Raw genomic sequence first — 24459 nt, forward strand, 5'->3', positions numbered from 1 at the left:
TCTTTTTTACGTTTTGTGAGCAGTGGGCCTCAACTATAAACTATAAACCAAAATGTAGTTATTTTCAGAAAAGTCAGTAAACCAAGTAAATTTCAGTCAACTCAGAAGTTTTGAGAAATGAGGCCATAATGTTATTCTATTGAAAAAGCCTGTTCTAGTCTTTAAAAAATACGTATAGGGGTATATTTGTGTGTGTATGTTTTCATCTTGTGGCCCTTCTTACTTGAGTCTTAAAATGTTTCTTCTGTGTTTCTCCTCCTCTATTTTGTCACTGAAGAGTATGTGGCAGGTAGATTTGGCCAGGATGACGCCACGGGATATGCTGCTTTTAATCTTGACAAGAGTTATGGAGAGAACTTCACCATCTCTATGTTTGTTCGCACACATCGACCGTCAGGCTTACTCCTAGCTTTGGAAAACAGGACTTACCAATACATCCGTGTTTGGCTAGAGCATGGCAGACTAGCAATGCTGCATCCAGATTCTTCCAAGTTAGTAGTAAAGTTTGTTCTTAGTGATGGAAATGTCCACTTGATATCTTTGAAAATCAAGCCAAATAAAATTGAACTATATCAGTCTTCACAGAACCTAGGATTTGTTTTTGCCCCTACGTGGAAAATCCAAAAAGGAGATGTCATCTACATTGGTGGCTTGCCTGACGGACCAGAGACCGAAGCTAATGGTGGCTTCTTTAAAGGCTGTATCCAAGATATAAGATTAAACAACCAGAATCTGGAATTCTTCCCCAGTTCAACAAACAATGCATCCCACAATCCAGTTCTTGTCAATGTGACCCAAGGCTGTCCTGGAGACAACATGTGCAAGGTAGGATTTTCACACCAACTATGTCTATATTGTACGTTCACCTGTTGTTTCATTAAATAATTTATTATAACCATTCTTTGTATGTGAAGATAACGTTACTGACCCACCAGCCAGAATAACACTTCATCAATATTTTTCCAGCAAGACTGGAGGATTTATATGGAGCCATTAAAAAAATGGCTTTGACCTTGGTGGCATCATGGTCTATTTAACCATCCAAGATATCTCCAGCCACAGGCTTCTATTGCCCCAATAACAAATTGCTCAAGAATAATAATATTTTAACTCCCAAACTCTTAATGGTATCCCAGAGATCTAACTGAATTAACTCATTTTGGAAGAGATCATCATATCATGTATTTTAAATGCCCAGCTATCACTGTTTTTGACTATAAAGTCAACAACAACAAGAAACCCTGAATGGTAACTTTCTTCTGGTAGTTGGACTTGAAATTCTCCAAAATATATTTTCTCTGAGCCTATGTTTTACTTTATGTATTTTGTATGCTCTTCCAAAAGCTATTCAAATATGTGAATCTGTCAGCTCTGCATGACCTTTCAAAGGAAACGCATTTATATCTTTTGAACATTTATTGAGCTCTGACTACCGCCATGCACTGGGCTTACTTCTAAATGTACAAAAATGAATCCTGGGGGGTGGGATTATGGACATTGGGGAGGGTATGTGCTTTGGGGAGTGCTGTGAAGTGTGTAAACCTGGTGATTCACAGACCTGTACCCCTGGGGATAAAAATATATGTTTATAAAAAATTTTAAAAAAATGAATCCTGTTCATATGACTAGAGGAGTACTGCCAATGTGCCAGGCAGTGCTTTACATAGATGAATCCATTTAATTCTGCTGAAGGACTGCTGGGTACAACCAGCATTGTTATTACCCATTTATGTCAATGATAGATAAGGAAACTGAAGTTTAGAAAGGTTATGTAACAACTAAATCACATCTTAACAGTGGGACTGAGATCAATACCATCTCAGCTCTCAGAAATTCCCCTTTAAATACTTTCATTTTGGATATTTTGTGAGAAACCTTTTAAGAACTCAGATAATAATAGTATGTTTCTGAGTGAGAGGCCAGCACCTGAAGAGGTCACTGTCTTTGGATCCAGAGGCTCTAGGTACCAAGCTTCACCATTGGCCTATTTATTAGGATCTTGGATAACAGGAGGGCCCTCTGCTTCCTCATTAGTAAAAACAGGGGTAATAACCTCTACCTCAAGAGGTAATTGGTGTGATTGAAAGTGCCTTGTAACTTAGAAATTCCAGAGAATGTCATAACACCTTTTAAAATTCTCCTTGTATTGTAGAGAATGGTCTTATCTATTTTCTCTTTCTCATTTCATCTTTCTTTTTGTTTCTTTCTCGCCCCATTTCTCTTTTAGAAAAGAGTTGGCAATGGTAGCAGTAAGTTTTTTTCCATTTGTCAACCAATGGATATAAAAAGTTCAAAGTGTAAATATGTAGAAAATAAGCATTTAAAAAGAACAGATATGGGGTCATGCCTTTACTGTTTCTGTGGTTAGTTGCCAGTGCTTTTTACAGCTTTGCTTTCTTTTCTGCTCAGTCCAACCCCTGTCACAACGGAGGTGTGTGCTATTCCCTGTGGGATGATTTCTCATGTTCCTGCCCTGTGAACACAGCTGGGAAAGCGTGTGAGCACGTCCAGTGGTGTGAGCTCAGCCCATGTCCTCCCACAGCCCAGTGCCAGGCGGTGCCTCGAGGATTTGAATGTAGGTGGAGTTTAAAGTTGTCACCCATCCAATTAAGTTGGGTATTTCAGTTCCATGAGGCAACCCAAGAAAAAGAATTCAGACAAAACCTGCTTTCTGAAGGAACCTGTGGCTCTTTCCCCTGACTTGAGAAGTACCATAAACCTGACATCATCATCATCATCATCATCATCTAATAATAATAATAATAATAATAATATCCGGATTGGCTTCATGCCTCATCCTGCCCCCTGGATTTCCTTGGGGGTGAAGGGGAGATGGGGAGTAGAGGTCAGAGCAACACCAGACCTAGATCTTTGATTATTTAAAGCTAATTTCTGGAGAAATTAACCAAGTAATATTTGAGTTTCCTTTCCTCATTGTTGGGAATACACAGTCACGTGCTAGTGTGAGCTCACGGCCTAATGTTAACCATGAAGCCTCAGGCAGTTCACACAGTTTCTGTAATCTAAAGCTTTCACTGTAAATGCGGATAAAACATATAATTTATAGGTAGATAAAAAGATTTTGTGTGTATGTGATGATTTTATAACCATAAGTATAAAAAGGCAAACACATGGGGCATTCTGATGTTTTCTGAGTGTTTTCCTCAATCTGCAATGTTTCTTTGCCCATCTTCAATACTAAAGACCAATGTTAGCGAATTTGAATACTATTTCACAATTTTGACATGTCTACATACTACCCACAATATTATTTACATTTTCTCTTCTCTCCTACTTCAAATAATGCAATAATATAATATTAGTTTTATTGTTAATCTTTCGATAGATGTCTTTAAGTTCTAAAGTTCTTAGTCCCAGTTATGTTCTATAAAAGCATTTACATCGTTTGGAATATTTTCACAGGGTTTAAAAAAAAAAAAAAAAGAAGAAGAAGAGGATATCTAGAAACAGTGACAGACCGAGAACCATATCCTTGGTGTGTATTGGTCTTTAGTCTATGCATAAAGCAGGTTAGGATTTGGACATATTGCATCTGAAAGAACTTAAATGAATCTTCAATGCTACTGCATTCCCAGTACAGAAAGAGTGGAAAGTTGGCCCCTGGTTTCCCAAAAATTCTCAATAACGTTTTTTAAAAGTACGACTTATCTTAATGAAGGAAGAAAATGTAAACCGATACGAGGGGTGGATTTTTACTAACTGACAGGTATGAACCCTAGAACAGACTTTTGCTACTTTGTGTAATTTTAATTTTATGTGATCTTATGACCCTATTGTATTTTCTTTCAAGAAAGATATATGGAGAAGGTTAGGTCTAATAGAATAACATACTCTTGAGAATATAGCTCATGCATCACCCTGAGTTTGCCTTTAGGGCATCCTATCAGAAAACTGAGGCTTAAAAATTTACAACCCACCTTACATACAGGTGTATTTATTATGATAAAGTTCCCCAAAGAAAAGGTGAAATAGAAATACTGTTAGGTATATTGTGATTTTCCCCAGATGAGAAGTGATTTCAGCGTAGCAGTAAAATGAACCTATTTAACATCATAGACCATACTCTTCCTTTCGGAGTTGGAGAGAGCTATCGAGATTTGTTACTTTAACATTTATTTTAAAGCATGAAATAAGACACTTGTTGTTCCTTTCTTTCCTAATCCCAACCCCAAACTTGGTGGGAAAAAACACCACAGTCAAAAGTAATAAAATCAAGAGAAATTTTAATTCAAATAATACATTTGAGTTGTATACGTGAATGAGACACTTGAATTTTCTCCTGCAGTGGTTTCTAACCATTATCTCAATTTCCCAAATTGAGGATACAGGAATTATTTTTACAGATTTTTTATTTAATAATATTTACCTACAATATGTCTGGCAATGTTCTGGGGGAGGAATACTGAAAAGGCCTGATTTGGGAACAAGTTTGATGTCTTCAACGAATGACAGGAATTTTTTGTGGCGTAGCATGTGACTAAGGAAGAGGATGATAGCAAATGGAATTGAATAGTTAATCAAGGGTCAGATCACCCAGACTTTTGCAGGCACAGCTGAGGCAAAGACAGCATTTTTAAGGGTGATTTTTACTGAAAAGTGCCAGAAAGTGAGAATAGAGAATTCACCACTACCTTGACTAACACAGAGGTCATTGTGACTCGAGTAGCTTGGCTTCGGTGAAGTGACTGGCACAAAAGGCTGAGTGGTGTGTATAAAAAAGAAAACGAGAGACGAGGAACTGGAGAAAATGAGAATATAAAGCTATTTAGAGGAGTTGTGGCAGGAAAGGGAATAGAGAATTAAGGAAGCAACGGGAGAAGAGGAGGTGAATCGTGCTTTTGGGTCTTGTGTGTGTTTTGATTGTCTGATGTTGCAGCACATTCAGTATATTTGCGTGCTGGTGGTAAACAACCAGAGGAAAGGGGAAATGATGATGCACAGAACTGCTTGGAGAAAAGCCCCACACACCTGGTGTCGCAGGTCCTGTGAATACAGAAGTCGTGTGAGAGGAAAGGAGACCCACCCAGGAGGTGGAGAACTGGATTTTCTCTACTTAAGTGAATAGTCATAGGTTTTTCCAATACCCCTACCAAGGTCTTTGTCTAGTCATGCATTGAATCCCATTCATTTCCACCTTTTTTAGACATTGTTTCTACATGTAGCCTTTTTTTCAATGGGAAAGAAAGGTATGGTCTGGGTTTTGGTAGCAGACCATCTAGGTTTGGTATTCTGGTCTTATTCTTTATTAGCCACATGACTGTGAAAAAAATCACTTAACTGCAGGGAGTCTCAATTTCTTCTTTTACAAAATGGGGATGACAATAGTAATAATAATAATGATGTGCTCTAGAATTCTATATTAGAAATAATACAAAAAGAACTAGCACAGGGCCTAACCCATATCAAACAGTTGATACATGATGATATTAACTTGATCATTTGTAGTAATAAAGGTAATGAAGCCAACATTACAGATTCAATAAAGTTGCTCATTGGTGTTGCCTTCTCTCTTTAGGTATTGGAAATGCTGTTTTTAATGCACAAAGCAGTGAAATATTATTCAGGAGCAATGGGAATATTTCCAGAGAACTCACCAATATCACATTTGGTTTCAGAACAAGGGCTGACGATGTGATCATATTGCAGGCAGAGAAGGAGCCTGAATTTCTGAATATTAGCATTCAAGATTCCAGATTATTATTTCAGCTGCAAAGTGGCAACAGTTTTTATACGCTGGGTCTGACAAGTCCGCAGTCCGTGAATGATGGCATATGGCACCAAGTGACTCTTTCCATGATGGACCCACTGGCCCAGGCCTCCAGGTGGCAAATGGAAGTGGACAACCAAGCATCTTTTGTGACCAGTGCAGTTGCCACCGGGAACCTCAACTTTCTGAAAGATAATACAGACATTTATGTCGGTGACCGAGCTGTTGACAAAACGCAGGGTCTGAAAGGGTGTCTAGGTACAATAGAAATCAGTGGCATTTATCTCTCTTACTTTGAAAATATTCCTGGTTTCACTAATAAGCCCCAGGAAGAGCAGTTTCTCAAAATCCCAACAAATGCAGTGGCTACTGGCTGTTTGCCATTGAATGCCTGCTACTCCAGCCCCTGTTTGCATGGAGGAAATTGCGAAGACATCTATAGTTCTTATCACTGCTCGTGTCCCTTGGGATGGTCAGGGGCACGCTGTGAACTCAACATTGATGAGTGCTTTTCAAACCCCTGTATCCATGGCAACTGCTCCGACAGAGTTGCAGCCTATCACTGCAGGTGTGAGCCTGGATACACCGGTGTGAACTGTGAAATGGATATAGACAACTGCCAGAGTCACCAGTGTGCAAACGGGGCCACCTGCATCAGCAAACCCAATGGTTATTCTTGCCACTGTTTTGGAAATTTCACGGGAAAATTTTGCAGGTGAGCATAACGTTCAGGTAAAGCTCCATTTTCCTTGTCAAATTGGAAAGCGTTCTGAGCTATGCATCTGTCGGCTGTGCTGAGCAGGAGTGACATAGGTCCCTTCCATCACAATTTGGTCACATAGATGGGATCTCACGTGGTGGGATGTTCCACAGGGAAGAATGGTAGCGTTTTGCCCAGATTTGAAGCAAAACATTTTCTCCAACATCTTCATTAGAATATGTCTTATGAACTGTAGTCCCAGAGTTTGGCAGTTTTAAGGTCTCAAGAAACAAATATTTTTTGCAATAAAATGCAAAAACTTATTTTTTTCTTTGCTTTTTTTTTTTTTTTAAAGATTCCTTTATTTATTTTTAGAGAGAGACAGAGAGCAAATGAGGATAGAGGGAGAGAGAATCTCAAGCAGACTCCCCACTGAGTGCACAGCCCAGTGGGGCTAGACCTCACAACCCTGAGATCATGACCTGAGCCAGAATCCAGAGTCAGATGCTTAATTAACTGAGCCACCCAGGTACCTCCCAAAAGCCTGGTTTTCATATTGTTTGAGGAAGCATGACTTCTACCCCTAAAACAATGCCCTCGGCTATTTCCGGCAGGTAAATCTTGTAAAATCTTGAAAAGTCTATGGTAAATTATAATTTTGAGAAAGCGAAATTATGACTCATATAAATGAACATGTTTTGATGTTTTCATTGAAGTCATTAATTAATGAGGAAATAAGTATGATAGAAAAACCAGGTCAAAGGACAACCTAATTATTTATATATGTGCATATATATAATAATTGTATATATTTTTATTACCCACATAAACATAAATATATGTACAAAGAGATGAGGAAATGAAGTTGCTAATAAATGCAAAACCATTTAATCTTTTATAAAACATTACAATTAATATTTGAAAGTACATTTTTTACCATGTGACAGTTATATCACTATGGGCAAACTCATTTCCATTTCAGTGAGCAGGACCCATTCATATTAATGTCATTTTTCCACAACTTATAGAGCTGTAAAATAGCTTAGTGAAGAAAATCTAAGGCATACGCCCTACAAAATCAAACAATCCTAGAGGATCCTTTATATAACATGCAACATTCCTTCAAAAGACTACTCAGAAATATCTTTTGCCCATTTTGGCATATTTCACAATTTTTTCTAAAACTACTAAAACAGTGTTTTAATTCTAGTAATGACCTTTATCTAGTGTTACATAAACAGAAATAGGAAACAGTATTTTCCAGCTCAGTCACATAGCTTCAGTGTTTCCACGTAGAATTCATTACTTTATAACTTATACTGCTTTTAAATTCACTAAACAACTGAGTCATTATGGGGAGGTGAGAGGATTATTAATAACAAGTAATACATTCCCAGACTTCAGCAGAAACACCTGGAGTGGCAGCCTGTAGACTTAACACTAACTCAGAGCTGGTACCCTAATGGGATGAGTCTCCCAGCAGACAGAACAGGTAGCCATACCTATAAGAAGATGTATTTATCTCCATAACATTTATTGCTGTTCAGAACCTGTGAAGGCAGGGCACAGTATTAGGGGTCAGTATTGACATTTTAGTTGTATGTCACTTTCCATGAGTTAAAACGGACTCATTGGCCAACAGGCAAAGTGCCTGTTTTAAAAGCAAAAGACATTCAGAATCAAAATTTATAGTATTGCCGTGAACCCTTTGGATAAGTAAAGTAAACATATATGCCCCAGGAACTAGTTCTTCAGTATTTTTTCCTGCCTAATACATCAAAGTCAAGTTCTCAAAGATTAAAGTTCTCAAAAGTACCTTCTAATGAGATTCAAAAATTGTTTATTAAACGGAAGACGTATACAAAGCTTCACATTTGCATTGCTAATTGACCTCTTTCAAAGCCGGTTGACATTTTTGGTTCTTTTGAAAAGTCATTATGATATTTTCTTTTTAAAGTCGAATTGATTAGCTCTTGTGGGAAGAGACACACTTAACCGTCCTATAGGCTAGTTTCTCCGTATTAGCGGCAGTGCGCATAACAGGACAAAATTAAATTCATCTTATATTTCCCGAACATGAATTATGTACCAGATACCATCCATGCACAGTGGGTCATGAACAACACTCCTAAAATTACTTCTGGTCAGTCCCTTCACACTCCTGGATTTTTCCTTTGCATTCAAGTTCTGCTCAGCTTCTAACAATTTGTTCTGCCTTTATAAGGATTCCTTATTACAACTTTGCTGTACTACAAAAGAGCCACCCTCTTGAATTCCCATACAGTTGCCCCCGAGCGCTACATACAGTCGTCCTAGACAGCATTTGGCTTGCATTCTGCTCAGCTATGAATCATTAGGTAGGGAACAGCGAGTGTTGGCGGGGTAACAGGAGTTCAGCTCTGAGAGCCTACAGAGAAATCACATGAGTGCTCGGGTACCAGAGTGCTGTCCTTGCTTTGCTGGCCTTTACAGAGATGCAATTTTCCGTGGCCTGTGTTGATTTATTAGCCAGGCAGCAGCAAACCAAGCTATAGCGAGTTTCTTCCCAGCCCTAAATTTATTGCCACCCCACGGCACAGATCTTATCTCATCAATGAAAACTGTAGGAATGGAAGATGTATAGCCCGCTTGTTACCGCGCCCTCCAGCAGGAGCTGTTTACAGAAAGTGATTGTGTCTAATGCAGCACAATTAAGCATCTGTAGCTCAGCCAGCCTGAGTACTTAATTAGTTTGGCATCAACTACATATATGAACTTTTCCAAAAAGTTTTCTTGAATGAAATGAACAAGATGAACAGCTGTTCTTTTATCTCCCTAGACACACCAGATTACCCTCAACAGTTTGTGGGAATGAGAAGACAAATCTCACTTGCTACAATGCCGGCAACTGCTCCGAGTTCCAGGGTGCATTCACATGTCTGTGCCCTCCAGGTTTTACTGGGGAATGGTGAGTCCCCTTAGAACTTTATAGAAGAAAATTCTGGATTGAAAAACAGTGGGATTATGCAAGGTTGATGTCTCCTCTCATTTTTCCTCTCAGTTCCCATAGGAAAACCCAGGCTGAAATATAGGTCCAACCAGAGTCAGATAATAAAAAAGAAGAAAAATCACAGTTTAGGTCAAAGCAAAGAACAGTTCATTAGCCAAGACTTCAAATAAGAAAATACGTCTTTTTGAAAAATGTAAAATGTGCTATTTTTCTTTCTGATAAGGACTTCTGGTCTCATGTTTCTTTCCTGCTGACTCTAATAAGCGATGCAAATATAGTTGTTGTTGAAGTAAAATAAAATATACTTAAAAGATTGCCTCATAGAATGATCTAGAACCCCGAAAGTTTATAGACCCTAGCCGTATGAGCCCATCTTTCCCAGAGAAAGCCTTCAATAGTTCTTCACCTAATATGGAGATGATGTTATAGAGTTGGCCAGTGGCTTCAGACGATGGCTGAAAATGCAGTCAAATTTGGATATGCGTTTGCCGGGCCAAAGGTGAGGTTAAAAATTAAAAAAAAAAAAAAAAAAAGTACTCCCCAGCTTTTCTCAGCTTCTCAAAAGGACCAGTGTCCTCAAAATGATTCTACACCAGGGCTCTCCCTATGCTCTTACATATCTCTTTATGAGCAAATAATAAATAGTTAACCATCTGTTGAACACTAAGTCATGCATCTTATAAATATCATCTCTAATTGTTATTCCTTTCACTGTTCATTTGCATAAATTGAGGCTGAGGGATTAAGTTAGAGGTCAGCTGCCAATCCAGGTGTGTGCTGCAGGGAGATCCCGCTGCCCTCAGGGTCTGGGCTCATCGTTTGGATATTCTGACGGAAATGAGTAAATCTTTGCTTGCAACAACTCAAAAAAAAAATGGGAGAAGTGCTCCTTCATCTCATATGCCGTCCGGCACAAGATAGCGATCTCTGATCAAACTCCCCGCATTGAACAAATTAGATAAATGAAAATACAAGGCATTTGACAGAGTTTGATTGAATGAACTTTTCTCAAAAGGGAAGTTAATAAAATTCTGGGTATAATTTGTGCCCCCTCACAACTGCAGTCTGGAGTCATTGGAATGCTCTCTTTCCCAGGTGGCTCTTTTGGCGCAAGATACAGCTATTTTGCCATTTTTACAAAATAGCAGGCAATCACAGATATACCTGCCTTTTACCCAGTCGGCATTCAGTGGCTGATCCAGCTCGTGCCTTCACAGCCTGCTTTCAGCAGCGGCTCCAAGTAGCCCCCGCAGACCTGTCGTATGTGTGCACGGAAGGACGGGGAGCCCTCGAGCATGTTCTATTTTCTAGTGAGCCCCTTCTACCATGCCACGTACTGTTAACGCAGACCATTCAACTGGCCTCCAATTCCATACCCCTCCGAAACAGTGCAAATATTTCCTTGTCCTAAATATTTCCTTGACCAACTCGTTCCCTATATTTAAGTGCTGGTTATTTCCTGCCTCCGTGTCACGGGTGAAGGCTTCATGTCACACGTTCAGCGGCACAAGGCACAGACACATCCCAAGCCTTGGATTATTTTTCTGCTCCTCACACATTATCCCTATTTACAACAAACATTTCTTTTTCCTCCAACATTTGTTTAAAAGAGTCTTGCATTTAAATGCAAATAACTTCTTTGAAATGTGCTAAGAAAAGGAAGCTCCAAGTTTTCCTTCCTCTCTGGGGACCCTCCTCTGGATCAACTTCTCTGTTTCAAATAGATTTCTAAAATAGTGACCACAGGTTTAATAGATGCTGTACTTTCAAAGTCCTTAAGCATGGTCAGTTAATTCACTGGGTGTTAATGGATTTATTTATTTTGATTGTCGATCTATTAATTAATCTCTAATGAAAGCTCCGGTAATGTTCATAATGAATGTGTATGTGTGGTCTCTGTGCACTTCAAAAGAGAAATAGGGGCACCTGAGTGGCTCAGTGGGTTAAAGCCTCTGCCTTCAGCTCAGGTCATGATCTTAGGGTCCTGGGATTGAGCCCTGCATCAGGCTCTCTGCTCTGCGGGGAGCCTGCTTCCCCCCCCTCCTCCCCCCACCACCTGCCCCTCTGCCTACTTGTGATCTCTGTCAAATAAATAAATAAAATTTTTTAAAAAGAGGGAAGTAGATAAGAAATGGAGAAAGAAGAGCCCGAGAAGACTGGAAAATACTAGAGAGTCTCCCAAGGCCTAGGGGCATGGGACTTCCTTAAGGTCCAAAGATACTGAAAAGCTGTGTTCCTGCAAATTGCCTCCTCTTCTGTCTGGCTAGACCCCCAGCTTTCTAGTGTCATCCTGGCAGGTTGCAAATGATGGATGGTGTGAACACTCCGGCCCACCCAGGACAAAGAATGCTTGGCAGCCTCTCCCAAGTTGTCGGGTTTTGCTCAGATCTAATCAGAGAGGCCTCCTTCCAGGGCAGAATCCTGAGCCAAAAAAAGAAAACAAAAATGTCTCAGCTATGCTTGGTATCCAGCGGGATAAGGAGCTGTTTTCCTGGGAAGAAATCTTTTTTTCCTTTGTACTTCGGGTTGGCCCTCCCCACCCACCCCGCTATCCCCCTTCATTTTGAGCCTAGTAATTTCGTCGATGACCCAGACAAGCAAGTGTTACCTTTTGGGGGGCGAGGAATGAAAAGTGGTTTACATTACACTTGGACATTGTAAGTTGCTCTTTGGGGATTCTTGAAGCTAGCATTTTATATGAATTTCCCAAAGTAAAAGAGATACTTTAGTTACTGCTCTATCCAGGGGCCTAACAGAGTGTTTGGCATATGATTAAGTGCTAAATACACAAGTACTGAACCGCTGAATGAAAGTGACTGGCGAGTTAATCGGTGAGTTTACCGAAAAATAAGTTGTTGGCCGAAGGTCGGGGAAAGACAACAGTGTCCCAAGGAAGTGGAAAATTTCAGTATACCTTAGTATTGATAACACTTGTTGGGGAAAATTTAGCTTTTGAAAGTCATTCTACCTGAATATTTTAAAAACTACACTTAGCTCTAAAACATATTTATTAGGAAGTGAAATTTCCTTTTTTTTTTTTTTTTTAAGATTTTATTTATTTATTTGCCAGACAGAGACCACAAGCAGGCAGAGAGGTAGGCAGAGAGAGAGAGGAGGAAGCAGGCTCCCCGCTGAGCAGAGAACCCGATGCGGGGCTTGATCCCAGGACCCTGGGATCTTGACCGGAGAAGGCAGAGGCTTTAACGCACTAAGCCACCCAGGCACTCCAGGAAGTGAAATTTTCTAATTACCTACTTCTGCTTTTTGTTGAAAAATAGGATTCCAAAAAAATAAAAAGAAGATTCCAAAGGAAAATAACCCCAGTTCTTCAAGAATAAACTGTTTTTTCCTTCTATTTTTGATGGGCTTTCTTTCCCCCCACAGCCCGAGGGCATGGATGTAGTACAATCCTGACAGCAGGGGCACAGATCTGCTCTGTAGACTCCAGGTTGGCAAAATGCAGCCTCACGGTTCCCATGTGTCCCCAGTAAACTGAACCAAAGGTGGCAAAGATGGCAAATGCTCTTTGGGGAGAAAACGACCATTCCTCAGGTTTTTTCTTGGTTTCTGAAATCTCGCACCTGTTTTTTCATTCTAATTAGCTGGGCATGTGTACAGATTATTTCCCTTAAAAACGAAATTTGGGACAGGAATTTTAAGCAACGTGTCCCCACATCATGATGTGTACGTAAGTTGCATGGGAGTTGGTAAATCAGACCGTAGGGTTCCAGGTAGATAAGGCATTTTTTTTTCCCCATTTCACAGCCAATTTATTCAACAGAGACCAAGGCTGCTGCTGTTTCTGTTTCTGTTCAAGGTGCGAAAAGGACGTGGATGAGTGCGCCTCCGACCCGTGCTTCAACGGAGGACTGTGCCAGGACCTGGTCAACAAGTTCCAGTGCCTCTGTGACGTGGCCTTCGCGGGCGAGCACTGTGAGGTGGACGTAAGCGGGATCTCCTTTTACGTGTCTCTCTTACTGTGGCAGAATCTCTTTCAGCTTCTTTCTTACCTCATTCTGCACATGAATGACGAGGCAGTTGTCGAGTGGGGTGAACAGGAGGATGACTAACACTCATGGAGACATTCCTGACCTTAACAGCCATTGAAGCTCCAGAAATGTCTTGACGCATTTGAGACTCTAAAAAAGAAAAAGAAACACTACCTTGAAAATTAAAATAAATTCAAGGACTGTTTGAAGCATACCATGAGTGTCATATGAGAATATTAAGTATTTACGTATTTCAGCGATATCTGTAAAAAATATTGTTCTTAACGTAACCAGAAACTTCTCATTGAGTACACTTGTACAAGTACGTTGTTTTTCTTAGTGCTTCCACGTTTGAGTGACGACTACAGTAAGAACTGATTCTCTCCCACACTCCATTTCTGTGTATACTTCTGTAGTGTTAGCTGCCCCGTGCACCCTGATCCTAAGACATTGACGTTCTTTCGTTCCTGTCTATAATTCATGACATGACAGTTTGACTAATTAAACTGTTTTGCATCCGTCTATGTTTTTATACATAGCTATTCAAATGAAGTGTTGCCAACTCTCTGGGAAGTTAAAAATGTATATAAAGAGAAAGCAGGGAATGACGCAAGATCCCTAAAATGGAGAAAGAAAAATTTTCTGATCTAATTGGTATCAAAACTCAAATTATGCCTCACCAGTATACTTCCTGTTTCCACAAAACCTCTCCTCCAGTTGTGTGACAGGGAAACCCTACTTCCATTTCTTTTTCCTATAATAGTTTCTGTTCAAATAGAGTACTTTTTGGTTAATTGTTTATAAATTATGACCTTGCTGATATTTCTGTCAAATAGACTGATTTGAATTGCTTTTTGAAGCATCTTTAATAAAAATAAGTACTGTTGTATATCCACACACCAAAAAGCATGTATTATAAAACTTGATTTCTTAGAAGCATGTTTTTCTAAAATTTGCAAGTATCATCTTTAATTATCTTTCTGGAAAAAAAAAACAGGGAATCAGAGTAGATTTCATTATCAAAATATATTTGACATTATATTTCTTTAAAAATATATACCTGAAATGATGGCTCTACAAAGTAAATTAATAAGATATGCAACAAAATTATAGCTATTCCTTAGCTTTAATTGACTAAATATAATAATAATTGAAAGAACTTTATTTGAGAATATTTTTAATTCCTTCCACGGGCATGTTAGAATTTCTGCTAACTATCTCTGTGTGGGTATACCCTTCCAAAGAAGACATTGTGCCCATTTAAATGGAAAAGTGGTTTGATCCTATGAATTAATTTAGAAAACAGCTACAATAACAATGACCTGACAAATATAGTTTTGTAAATGTGTCTATGTCTTTCGGAGCTGCCCTGGTTTGACAACGCGAAATTGATTTATCCTTTGGGTGATATCCAATAGTCATTTGGCCCCGATTGTGTAAAGAAAGTTGTTTTTTTCTGTGGAAATGACCAAGGAAGACCTAACTATACCAGTCAAAACAAAAGGACAAAATGGTATATCATAAAAACAAAGGAAATGGATTCAATTCTATTTTTCAATAGTCCTAGAAGATTTTATGCAGCCAATTCATATCCTCTAGGACACTGGCAGTCGTTTCAGATGGGAAGCAACTGATTCTGCAGTCTCTCCTTCATCCTCCTCCGTTTCCTCCCCTCCAGGCAGCACGCACCTTCCTGCTGTCTCAGATGGATCCCTTCCAAACTTAGACTTTGCGGCAAGAGATTGGGAAAAACCCCCTACCATGTTTGCCTGGAAGCAAGCATAAAATAGATTATGGCCACGTACATATGGCTTTCACACTGACTCCCTTTTTGGACATATCTGTACTTGCATACTTACAGACCACTTCCGTGTAATTTTTTACCTCCCGGATATATCTGAGTCCTTCACAAATGCTTTCTCTCTGAAATTCTTTTGTCTCTGTGTCACTGTCACTGTCAACCACTTTTCTATTTTCCACATGTCTTGTCATGAGATGCCTGACTTAAAATAACAAAACAAAACAAAACTTTCCCTTCTCTGTTTTTCTCTATTTTTAATTGCATTGTGTATGGTTCTGCCTTTTACATATTTACATAGAAAAATAAAACTTGTGTTTCTGTATCTCTACTTCTCATCCTCTGACAACTGTCTTCATTTGCCTTGACCGTGTCTTGCGTGGTTAAGATGTCCACAAGCCAGGCACACCCATGCACAAGCACGCGTGTGCGTGCACACACACCTCATAATGAACACCCAAGCATCAGTGCTCATCTTCCTGGATTGAGGTCTGCTTCCCTAGATGTGTCCCTGCAAAGTAAATACCTGTGGGCATCAAAATCAGGGTCCCGTGTACTTCGCTCCTTGGCAAGTATACCTTTGGTTGGCGTTCTAGAACTGATTATATCCCTAATTGCTCTCTCTGTGGTTTACAATGTCTCTGCCCGTAGTACGCATAGTTCAACCTGTTCCACAGAGAAGCCATCTCACCTAAATGAAAGAAATTCAAACAAACTCTTCTAAAACAAGTCTCTGAAACAAAACCTGTATTTAGTTGCATACCAGATCATTTCTTTTTGCTTATTTTTAAGATTTAGTATATGAGCTAAATGGGGCCATGTCTCTGTGTTTGGCCATGCCTCTTTCTTCTTTGTGTGTGTGTACATGAAGAATGGTTTTTATTACTCTCCTTTTTAGGGAGCAGGGAAGTAGAGAAAATAGGAACGTTTGCAGAAATTAGTGTTCGGCCAGCATGAGGAAACAATTAAATTTCAGTAGCACTATTGAGAACCTATCCTGGGCCAGGGACTGTGATGAGCTGTTTTTAAATATACTTTTTTTTCAGCATAAGAACAACCAAAGTCTCTCACCTCCCAAAATCTTCACTAAATTGTGCCTAAAGATCCTTTTGCCATTTCTGAAATTATTTAGCTTAATTTTGTAAAATTAAAGTGGGATTCCTTCTGGAAATGGTGATACATAAAATTTGAGTTTAGTGATTTAGGTAGGAAACCAATGAAAAGAAATCTGTGTTGTCCAACTACCGAAGTTATTACTAAAATGGACTATCTCCCTTCTTTCCTCTTTTAATTTATGCAACAATAGCTTAATGACTCCCTACCATGTGCTATGGTCTGGATTAGGTGATGAGAAACAACTACAAATTGCTTACCACAAGTTGAAGGTCTGGTAGGAGATGTGGGTAAACAAACAGTGAAGGACAGTTCCTGGGTCAGTGTTAGGATAAAACTAAGTACCAGTTATAAGGCAGCACTTAGGAGGAGCATTTTGCTCAGTCTTAAAGGTGCCTGTGGAAGGCCTCAAAGCCAAAGCTGGGATTCAAAGGTAAACAGGTGTCAAGTTGTGGCAGGAGGGTTGGAATAGCAGAGACTGCTTCTGGCAGAAGGGGCTGCAGAGCCCCTGAACGGTGACTAGAGCCTCAAGGGTAGTGGGAACACAGTAAGACTGAGGCTACAGAAGGACCAGAAATGAATCCTCCTAAGTCAGATCAGGGACCTTGGCTTTTCCTCCTAAGAGTAATGGGGAGTCTTTAAAGGGGTTCAATCAGAAAAGTAACAAGATCGCACTTGCACTTGAGAAACATCAATTGGGCTTCTATGTAGAGAATAGATTAAAAGAAATGCAAGACTGGACCCCCAAAGACACATTTATGGGGCTATTGCTGTAATTCAGATAAAAGGAAGTGAGCTTGGCTCTACGTTATAGAATCTAAGGGGATTCGAGGAGGGGTTGATGAATAAAGGTTGAAGCTATAAGACCTATAGCATGATTGTTTGGAGAAGACATAGTTCTGAGCAGATACTCCAGTTAAATTTGGTGAATGTTAAAAAGTATTTGTAGATTTAATAAATGAAAAAATATAAGGTTCATTGGGATATCCAAATACTGTTACTATTTAGTGTGAATAATCCAATCTGGAATTCAAGAGAGATAGCTGAGCTGGGTGTCTAAATTTGCGTGTCATGTTATAGATCTATTGATACTTTGTATTCCAGTCTCCATATTTATAATCCATTTGTATTGTTTCTTATTATCTTTTCCAGTTTTATTGAGATATAAATGACATAGAATGTATGTAAGTTTAAGGCATGCAACTGGTTGATCTGACACACTTACATATTGTAAAATGGCTGCCATCAGAGCCTTAGCTAATGCCTCCATCTCATTACTTAATTACCATTTCTTTTTTTGTGGTGAGAACATCTACCATCTATTTTCTTAGCAACTTTTAAGTGTGCAGTACAGTAGTATTGTGAACTGTTAGTCACCATGCTGAATATTTGAGTAGAACTTACTCATCTTGTAGCTGGAAGCTGGTATCCTTCGACCAGCATCTCTCCATTCCCTCACCCTCTGCTCCCAGCTACCATCATGCTACTCTGTTTCTATGTTTGTGCAATGTTTTTAGATTTTCTATATGAGTGGGATCATACAGTATGATATATTTATTTTCTGTCTGAATTATTTCACTTTGCATTATGCCCTTAAGATCCAAATGACAGCATTTCTTTCCTTCTCAGGTGGAGTAACATTCTTTTGCATATACATACCAGATTTTCTTTAGTCATTTACCTGTTGTTAAACATGTAGGTTGTTTTCATACCTTGGCTGTTGCAAATAATGCTACAGTTAACATGGGAGTACAGATAGCTCTTTGAGACAGTGGTTTCATTTCTTTTGTATATATACCCAGAAGTGGAATAGCTGAATTATTCAGTAGTTCTATTTATAACTTTTTAAGGAAACTCCATACTATTTTCCATAGTGCCTGCACCAATTTACATTCCTACCGACTGTGCATTAGGGTTACCTTTTCTCTATATCCTCGCCACCACTTGTTATGTCTTTTTGATGATAGCCATTCTGACAGGTGTGAGGTGATGTTTCATTGTGATTTTGATTTATATTTCCATGATGATTGATTATGCTGAACACCCTTTCATGTGGCTGTTGGCCATTGATATGTCTTCTTTGGAAAAATGTCCATTCAGTTTCTCTGCCCAATTTTTAATCAGATTGGGGCTTTTGGGCTATTGAGTTGTATGAGTTCTTCATACAATTTAAATATTAACCCCTTATCAGATATAAGATTTGCATGTATTTTCTTGCATTCCATAGGTTGCCTTTTCATTTCATTGATGGTTTCCTCTGCTCAAAAGCTTTCTAGTTTCTTGTAATCCCACTTGTGTACTTTTGCTTTTATTGCCTTTGCTTTTGGTATCAAATCCAAAAAAAATCATTGCCAAGACCAATATCAGGGAACTTACACCATATGTTTTTGTCTAGGGATTTTACAGTGTCACATCTTACATTCAAGTTTTGAATCCATTTTGAGTCGATCTTTGTATATGGTATGAGAAAGGAATTCAGTTTTATTCTTTGGTGTATGGCTATTCAGTTTTCTTAACACCATTTATTGAAAAGATAATCCTTATTTTTGGCTCCTTTTTCATAAATTAATTGGCCATATATGGATGGGTTTTTTTCTGGGCTTTTGATGCTGTTCCATTTGTCTATGTGTCTGTTTTTATGCCAAACCTGTACTGTTTGAAATCAGGAAGTATGCGGCCCCCAGCCTTATTTTCCCTTCTCAAGATCGCTTTGGCTCATCAGGGTCTTTTGTGGTTCTATATACATTTTAGGATTGTTTGTTCTACTTCTATAAAAAATGCCATTGGAATTTTGATAGGGATTGGATTGAACCTGTCGATTGCTCTGGGTATGGACATTTGAACAATATAAATTCTTCTAATTCATGAGCACAGAGTATCTTTCCATTATTTGTGTCTTCTTCAATTTCTTTTATCCCCATCTTATAGTGTTTCATGTACAGATCTTTTACCTCCCTGGTTAAACTTATTCCTGAGTATTTTATTCTTTTTGTTGTTATTGTAAATTGGATTATTTATTTATTTCTCTTTCAGATAATTTGTTGTTGGTGTGTAGAAATACTATTTCTTTTTGTATATTGTAACAACCCTTAGAAGGAGACATAAGGAAAAAGCTTTATGACCCCAGTCTTGGCAATGGTTTCATGGGTATGGTACCAAAAGCACAGAGAGCAAAAAGTGAGAACAGACAAATAGAACTACCTCAGATTTCAAAACTTCTGCTTGGCAAAAGAATCAATCAATCAAATGATTTTTATCCTTCACTCTGCTAATGTGTATTACATTGTTCAGTTTTTATATGTTGAACTGTCCTTGCATCCCAGAGATTAGTCTCACTTGGCCATGATATATACTTCTCTCAATGTGCTATTGAATTTGCTTTCCTAGTATTTTGTTGAGATTTTTGCATCTATGTTCATCAAGGATATTGGCCTGTGGATCTCTTTTCTTGCGGTATCATTTGGCTTTTGTATCAGGAAAATGCTGACCTTCTAAAATGAGTCTAGATATTTTTCTCTCTTCATCATTTTTTTTTTTTTTTTTGAAGTGTTTGAAAAATATTGAAGTTAATTCTTCTTTAAATGCTTGGTAGAGTTTACCAGTGAGGCCATTTGGTCCCGGGCTTTTCTTGGTTGGGAGGTTGAGTGATCACATTTCTATCACCAAAATAACTGTTGTGAAAAGGTAGAAAAGGAAGAGATGATACTTTTGAAATCGTGAATAATGACATGCACTAGTAGTGTTTTCAATTTGAGAGGCTCTCCTATTTGTAAGTCCAGTCTTCCCCCACTTATAATATCTCTGGGAGGCATTATTATCTTTATTTTAAAGATAAATGAATAGAGATTTTTAAAGGTTACCTGAATTTCCCCAGGCCAAGTATCCAGGAAGCATCAAAGTTAGGGTTTATCCACATCATTTACTTCCAAGTCTAAAGCTAAGGAGAGGTGTGAGGTCTGTCAGTTAGGACCCGGGAAAGGGATCTTAGAGTCATTAGCAGGAGTTTCCCTGTGCTTGTCATCCAGACTGGTCAAAAAATATGTTAGGAATGGTTTGGAAAACAAAAGGAGAACTCCTTTTCAATGCAGCCCTTAATTGTTGGTGCCTGTGCTGGCTCGTTGCAACATCTCTCAAAGGAACTCACACTAAGAGAAATGATGGCAAGGATAACTAGAATTACCAAAGCCGGTGGGGGGGGGGGGTGGTTCGAGGAGTAAGCAGACGTGTCTGACTGTTAATGTGACTCTTTACCCTGGCTACATAAAGAGCCTAAACATACATGCATATTAATGGATGACCTGATGGAGGGAAGCTGTTCAGAAAAGTCCCAGAGTGCCAGGATGGGAGGCATTCTTTGAGACACAGTAAGTCTAGCAAGTGATAGGAAATTGTCCTCCACACTAAAAAATTTATAAAACTCATTAAACTAAGAGAATAAAGCAGAAAGTAAAAATAAACTCAGCAGGGATTTGGAGTCATTTGTGAATGACAGAGTCACAGATGGTTTCTGAGAGGGTTAGAGCTATGCTTGATCATAAAGGCTGATGTCAAGGATGATGCCAACTGGCCCGCATCCTCGGGCTTTGGTGAAGAACAGAGCACTGGCCAGTGGCACATGAGGCTTCCTCTCTGTGGCAATCTCTTTGTGCTCTCGGTTTGGCCTTCAGGAACGAGATACCCAGAATGACATTCTCTACAAATTATTATTTTAAAAAACACTGTCACTTTTCACTGAGTTTCCACTAATTAGCATTCAGGAAGGAGTAAATATAGCACTAACATAAGAAACGGCTCTGAAATGTTATTTTGATGTATTTCAATCACTGGAATCGGGTCTGATTCAGTGCACTAATCTGTTTTCCTTTCATCTTTTCACACATTATTAAGACTTCTGCTTCACCAAGTATAATTAATGCTCTTCATTTCTTAATGTGGGGTCATCACCACCAGCTTCACAGAAATCATGTAATGTAGACTTTCACCTTCAGAACACATATCTCTGTGTGTCCAAAATAGAACAGAAACGGGCTATAGGGAGTGGGCCCCTGGATTGCAGGTATGACTGACATGGTTGGTGTTAAGCCAGACAACTGTGAGAAATGGCCACTGAATTGACTAGCTAACCAACCCAACCAAACCAACCCAGGTACCTGTCAAATTAATCTCATCATCTTTTAAATATCCTTAATGGGATCATTGCATTGCTACAATAGTGGACTTTGTGGAAACTGGTTTTTAAAATATTCATTTATCCATTTGTCCCCCATTGATCAAGAGTCTGCTATGAGCAAAGCTCTGAGCCCAAGAATGGTGGTCAACTAAAACACGCACAAAGGATCTATTTCTGCTCTCCAAGAGCTTGGGCTGGAGAACTGAGTGACTTCCTTGTACAGCTACACCCATACCGTTTTTCAATTTTGTAAATCATGAAGGTATTTGAAATGTGCCCATAGTGACCATTGGTTATGACCAGGGTGACCACATTATTTATTGTTCGACTAGAGTATTTTAAGAGTGAAAGCAAGAACTATTAATAATCATGCTGGGACAACAACCTACACTGATATCATTCTGTGCAACCTGAGATATATCCTAGGTATTGCCCTAGGGGGAATGCCTTGTTTCACTGCATACACTTCCATTCTCTTCCAGATGTGCCTGAAGTCTATCATAGATCATTTCAGAAATGAGATGTACATGATACAAACCAATTAGTTGGCCAAGTAACTCAAAGCAAACAATGAGGCCAATTACATCTTGCTAGTTACCATTTTCTTGAATGATCTCCGTTGTTTTATACTCAAGAACTTTGACATTGGTTCCATCTTTTCAGAACACAGTTGTGATCAACCAAACTGAAAATTGCTGGTATGCAATCAAATATCATGCTGTTGTCTGGTTTGATGTGATGTGAATTTAATTTTTCCTAAATTTTAACTTTCACAAGCAGAGAGTGTAGATTCTTATGTAACATGGCTTTTCTTCTTGAATGACTTATATTCCCTTTAGGAAATGAAGCTTCGGCTCATTGAATCCATAGCTGATCTTTTTTGTGAGAACAAATGGAATGACATGTAGAAAAGTAGGTACACTCGAGGGAATTTAACATGTGAGCACAATTAAATATCAAGATAACTGACTTGGAATTAGTAATTATTTTAATATTCTACTTAAAGCTTTCATGACTCGTGATACATATTTATGGATTGAATGCATATTATTTTCCTATCTTTTGTAAAAACAAAAATTTCTTTATTTCTTCAAGGGCATAAAGATCGTGGCTATTATCTTTTACTCACAATTATAATTTCTGAATCACAGAGTGTTGTATATAAACTGCAGAAATCTTTTGGAAACTAATTGTACACAGAAAGGAAACAGCATATTAATACAGCTCATCCCAAACAAATGGGTATTTGGAGCAAAGTGTATTTAATCACTTGGAAAGCATATTCAAGATTCTCATTGTCTACCTGGGTTTAATTTAGTTTCACATGTGACTTGGAGTATATATTACTTCCACCCATTTCTCCTACTATTTCTTTGATAGTCCTGTGCAGATAGCAAGACTCTGCTGTAAAGGAAAACTGAGATAACAGTGTATTTGTCATTCAGAGTGGTAAAGTACATAGTAATGCCTGATAAATGACTGAAATCACTTGAGTTGATAACCTAAAACTCAGGGGGAAATTAAATTTTAAAAGTAAAAGTTCCTTTGAATTTTTAAAAAAGATTTTATTTTTATTTATTTGTCAGAGAGAGAAAGAGAGACAGACAGACAGCCCAAGCAGTGGGGAGCAGCAGGCAAAGGGAGAAGCAGGCTCCCCACTGAGCAGGGATCCGGATGTCAGACGCGATCCCAGAACCCTGGGATCATGACCTGAGCTGAAGGCAGACATTTAACCATCTGAGCCACCCAGGGGCCCCTCCCTTTGAATTTTTTAATAGCCAGCATCAAGTTATGTATATAATAGTACTCAATAAATATTCACTAACTTACTCATATAATGAGCAAGTGTTTTTGAAGTAAGTTCAAAGTGGCATCTTCTGGCTTAGAGAATCGTGTGTGTGTGTGTGTGTGGGTGTGTGCATGTATTCAACTTGCCTCACAGTTACTAAAATTAATTGAAAGTGATAGTACATATTAAATTTCCCTACCAATTTTGCAAAATACAAAAGGCAAGTCTCAGTCATTTGTAACCACTTCAGGAATGAGATTGTCTCAAGGATAAGTGAGTCACACTCTCCATGAAGGGAACATTTCCATCCAAAACCAAATGCACAGAAACCCTATTACTTATGCCGAAGTAGAATTTGGTATAACCTGGCTTTTTCCCGAGCCAATTCCAGAGGAAGCTTAGATGCCTAAAGACATGGGCTCACACCTGTAACATAATCCTGTAGACACCCAAAGACACTCTCAGCGCAGTCCTCGAGGATTTATTCATGTGACTTTCTCTTTGCTTTTAGAAAAGCATTCCATTTTATCCAATGGATAGAACCCCTCAAAATCTCAAGTGACGGAGAGGAGCGTAACTTCTCCTCAAAGATAAATATGGTTGAATTATTCAAATCCATGTCCTCTTAACTCCTCTGCAGAAAGAAAGAGACAACCACTGCTGCAACTTTGAAAAAAGACATTTGAAAGGATATGTTGCTTATTTCCTTTTGAGCCTTATATCCTTATTTCATTCCTCTTTGCCTGGTCAAAAGATATGTTCTCAAACCTTGCCGGTGAAACCTTCCTTGCTCCTCTCCCCTACCTTATCAGTCCCAGGAGTGGCGTCACGTTTTCCCACCATCCCAAAAGCACCTCTAACCTGTCATAACATTTCCTATTTGTGGAGCACTTACTCCGAGCCAGGCCCTGTGCTAAGGTCATTACACACATTATCTTATTTGTCATTCACAAAAGTCGCAAGACTTAGGTAATGGCATTTCTCCATTCTGCTAATGAGAAACTGAAGTCGGGTAGAGGTTAGGTCTCTTTCCCAACAAGGTGGGGTATGTTTACCTCTAACCAATGAGAAACACTCTAATACTTTATCTGTCTCCTTGTCCTCCATCCTGTGAGCTACAGGAAGGTAGAAAGAATGTCTTATTTACCTTTGTAAAGGTAAAGGCACCACGTTAGTGCCTGGC

The 24459-nt window shown here is 38.9% G+C and overlaps 1 protein-coding gene across 2 annotated transcripts in view; it reads left to right on the forward strand.

Moving 5' to 3' along the window:
• The window catches only part of CRB1 (crumbs cell polarity complex component 1), a 147621-nt gene that overhangs the window by 102722 nt on the left and 20440 nt on the right, over positions 1-24459 (forward strand). For both annotated transcript variants that reach the window (XM_059414067.1, XM_059414068.1), the window contains 5 exons: positions 278-825; positions 2410-2575; positions 5537-6443; positions 9247-9375; positions 13235-13361. In XM_059414067.1, the coding sequence (XP_059270050.1) occupies positions 278-825; positions 2410-2575; positions 5537-6443; positions 9247-9375; positions 13235-13361 (1877 nt within the window). The remainder of the gene's footprint in view (positions 1-277; positions 826-2409; positions 2576-5536; positions 6444-9246; positions 9376-13234; positions 13362-24459) is intronic.

This window comes from Mustela nigripes, chromosome 10, assembly GCF_022355385.1.
Source record: "Mustela nigripes isolate SB6536 chromosome 10, MUSNIG.SB6536, whole genome shotgun sequence".
Classification (NCBI taxonomy): Eukaryota; Metazoa; Chordata; class Mammalia; order Carnivora; family Mustelidae; genus Mustela; species Mustela nigripes.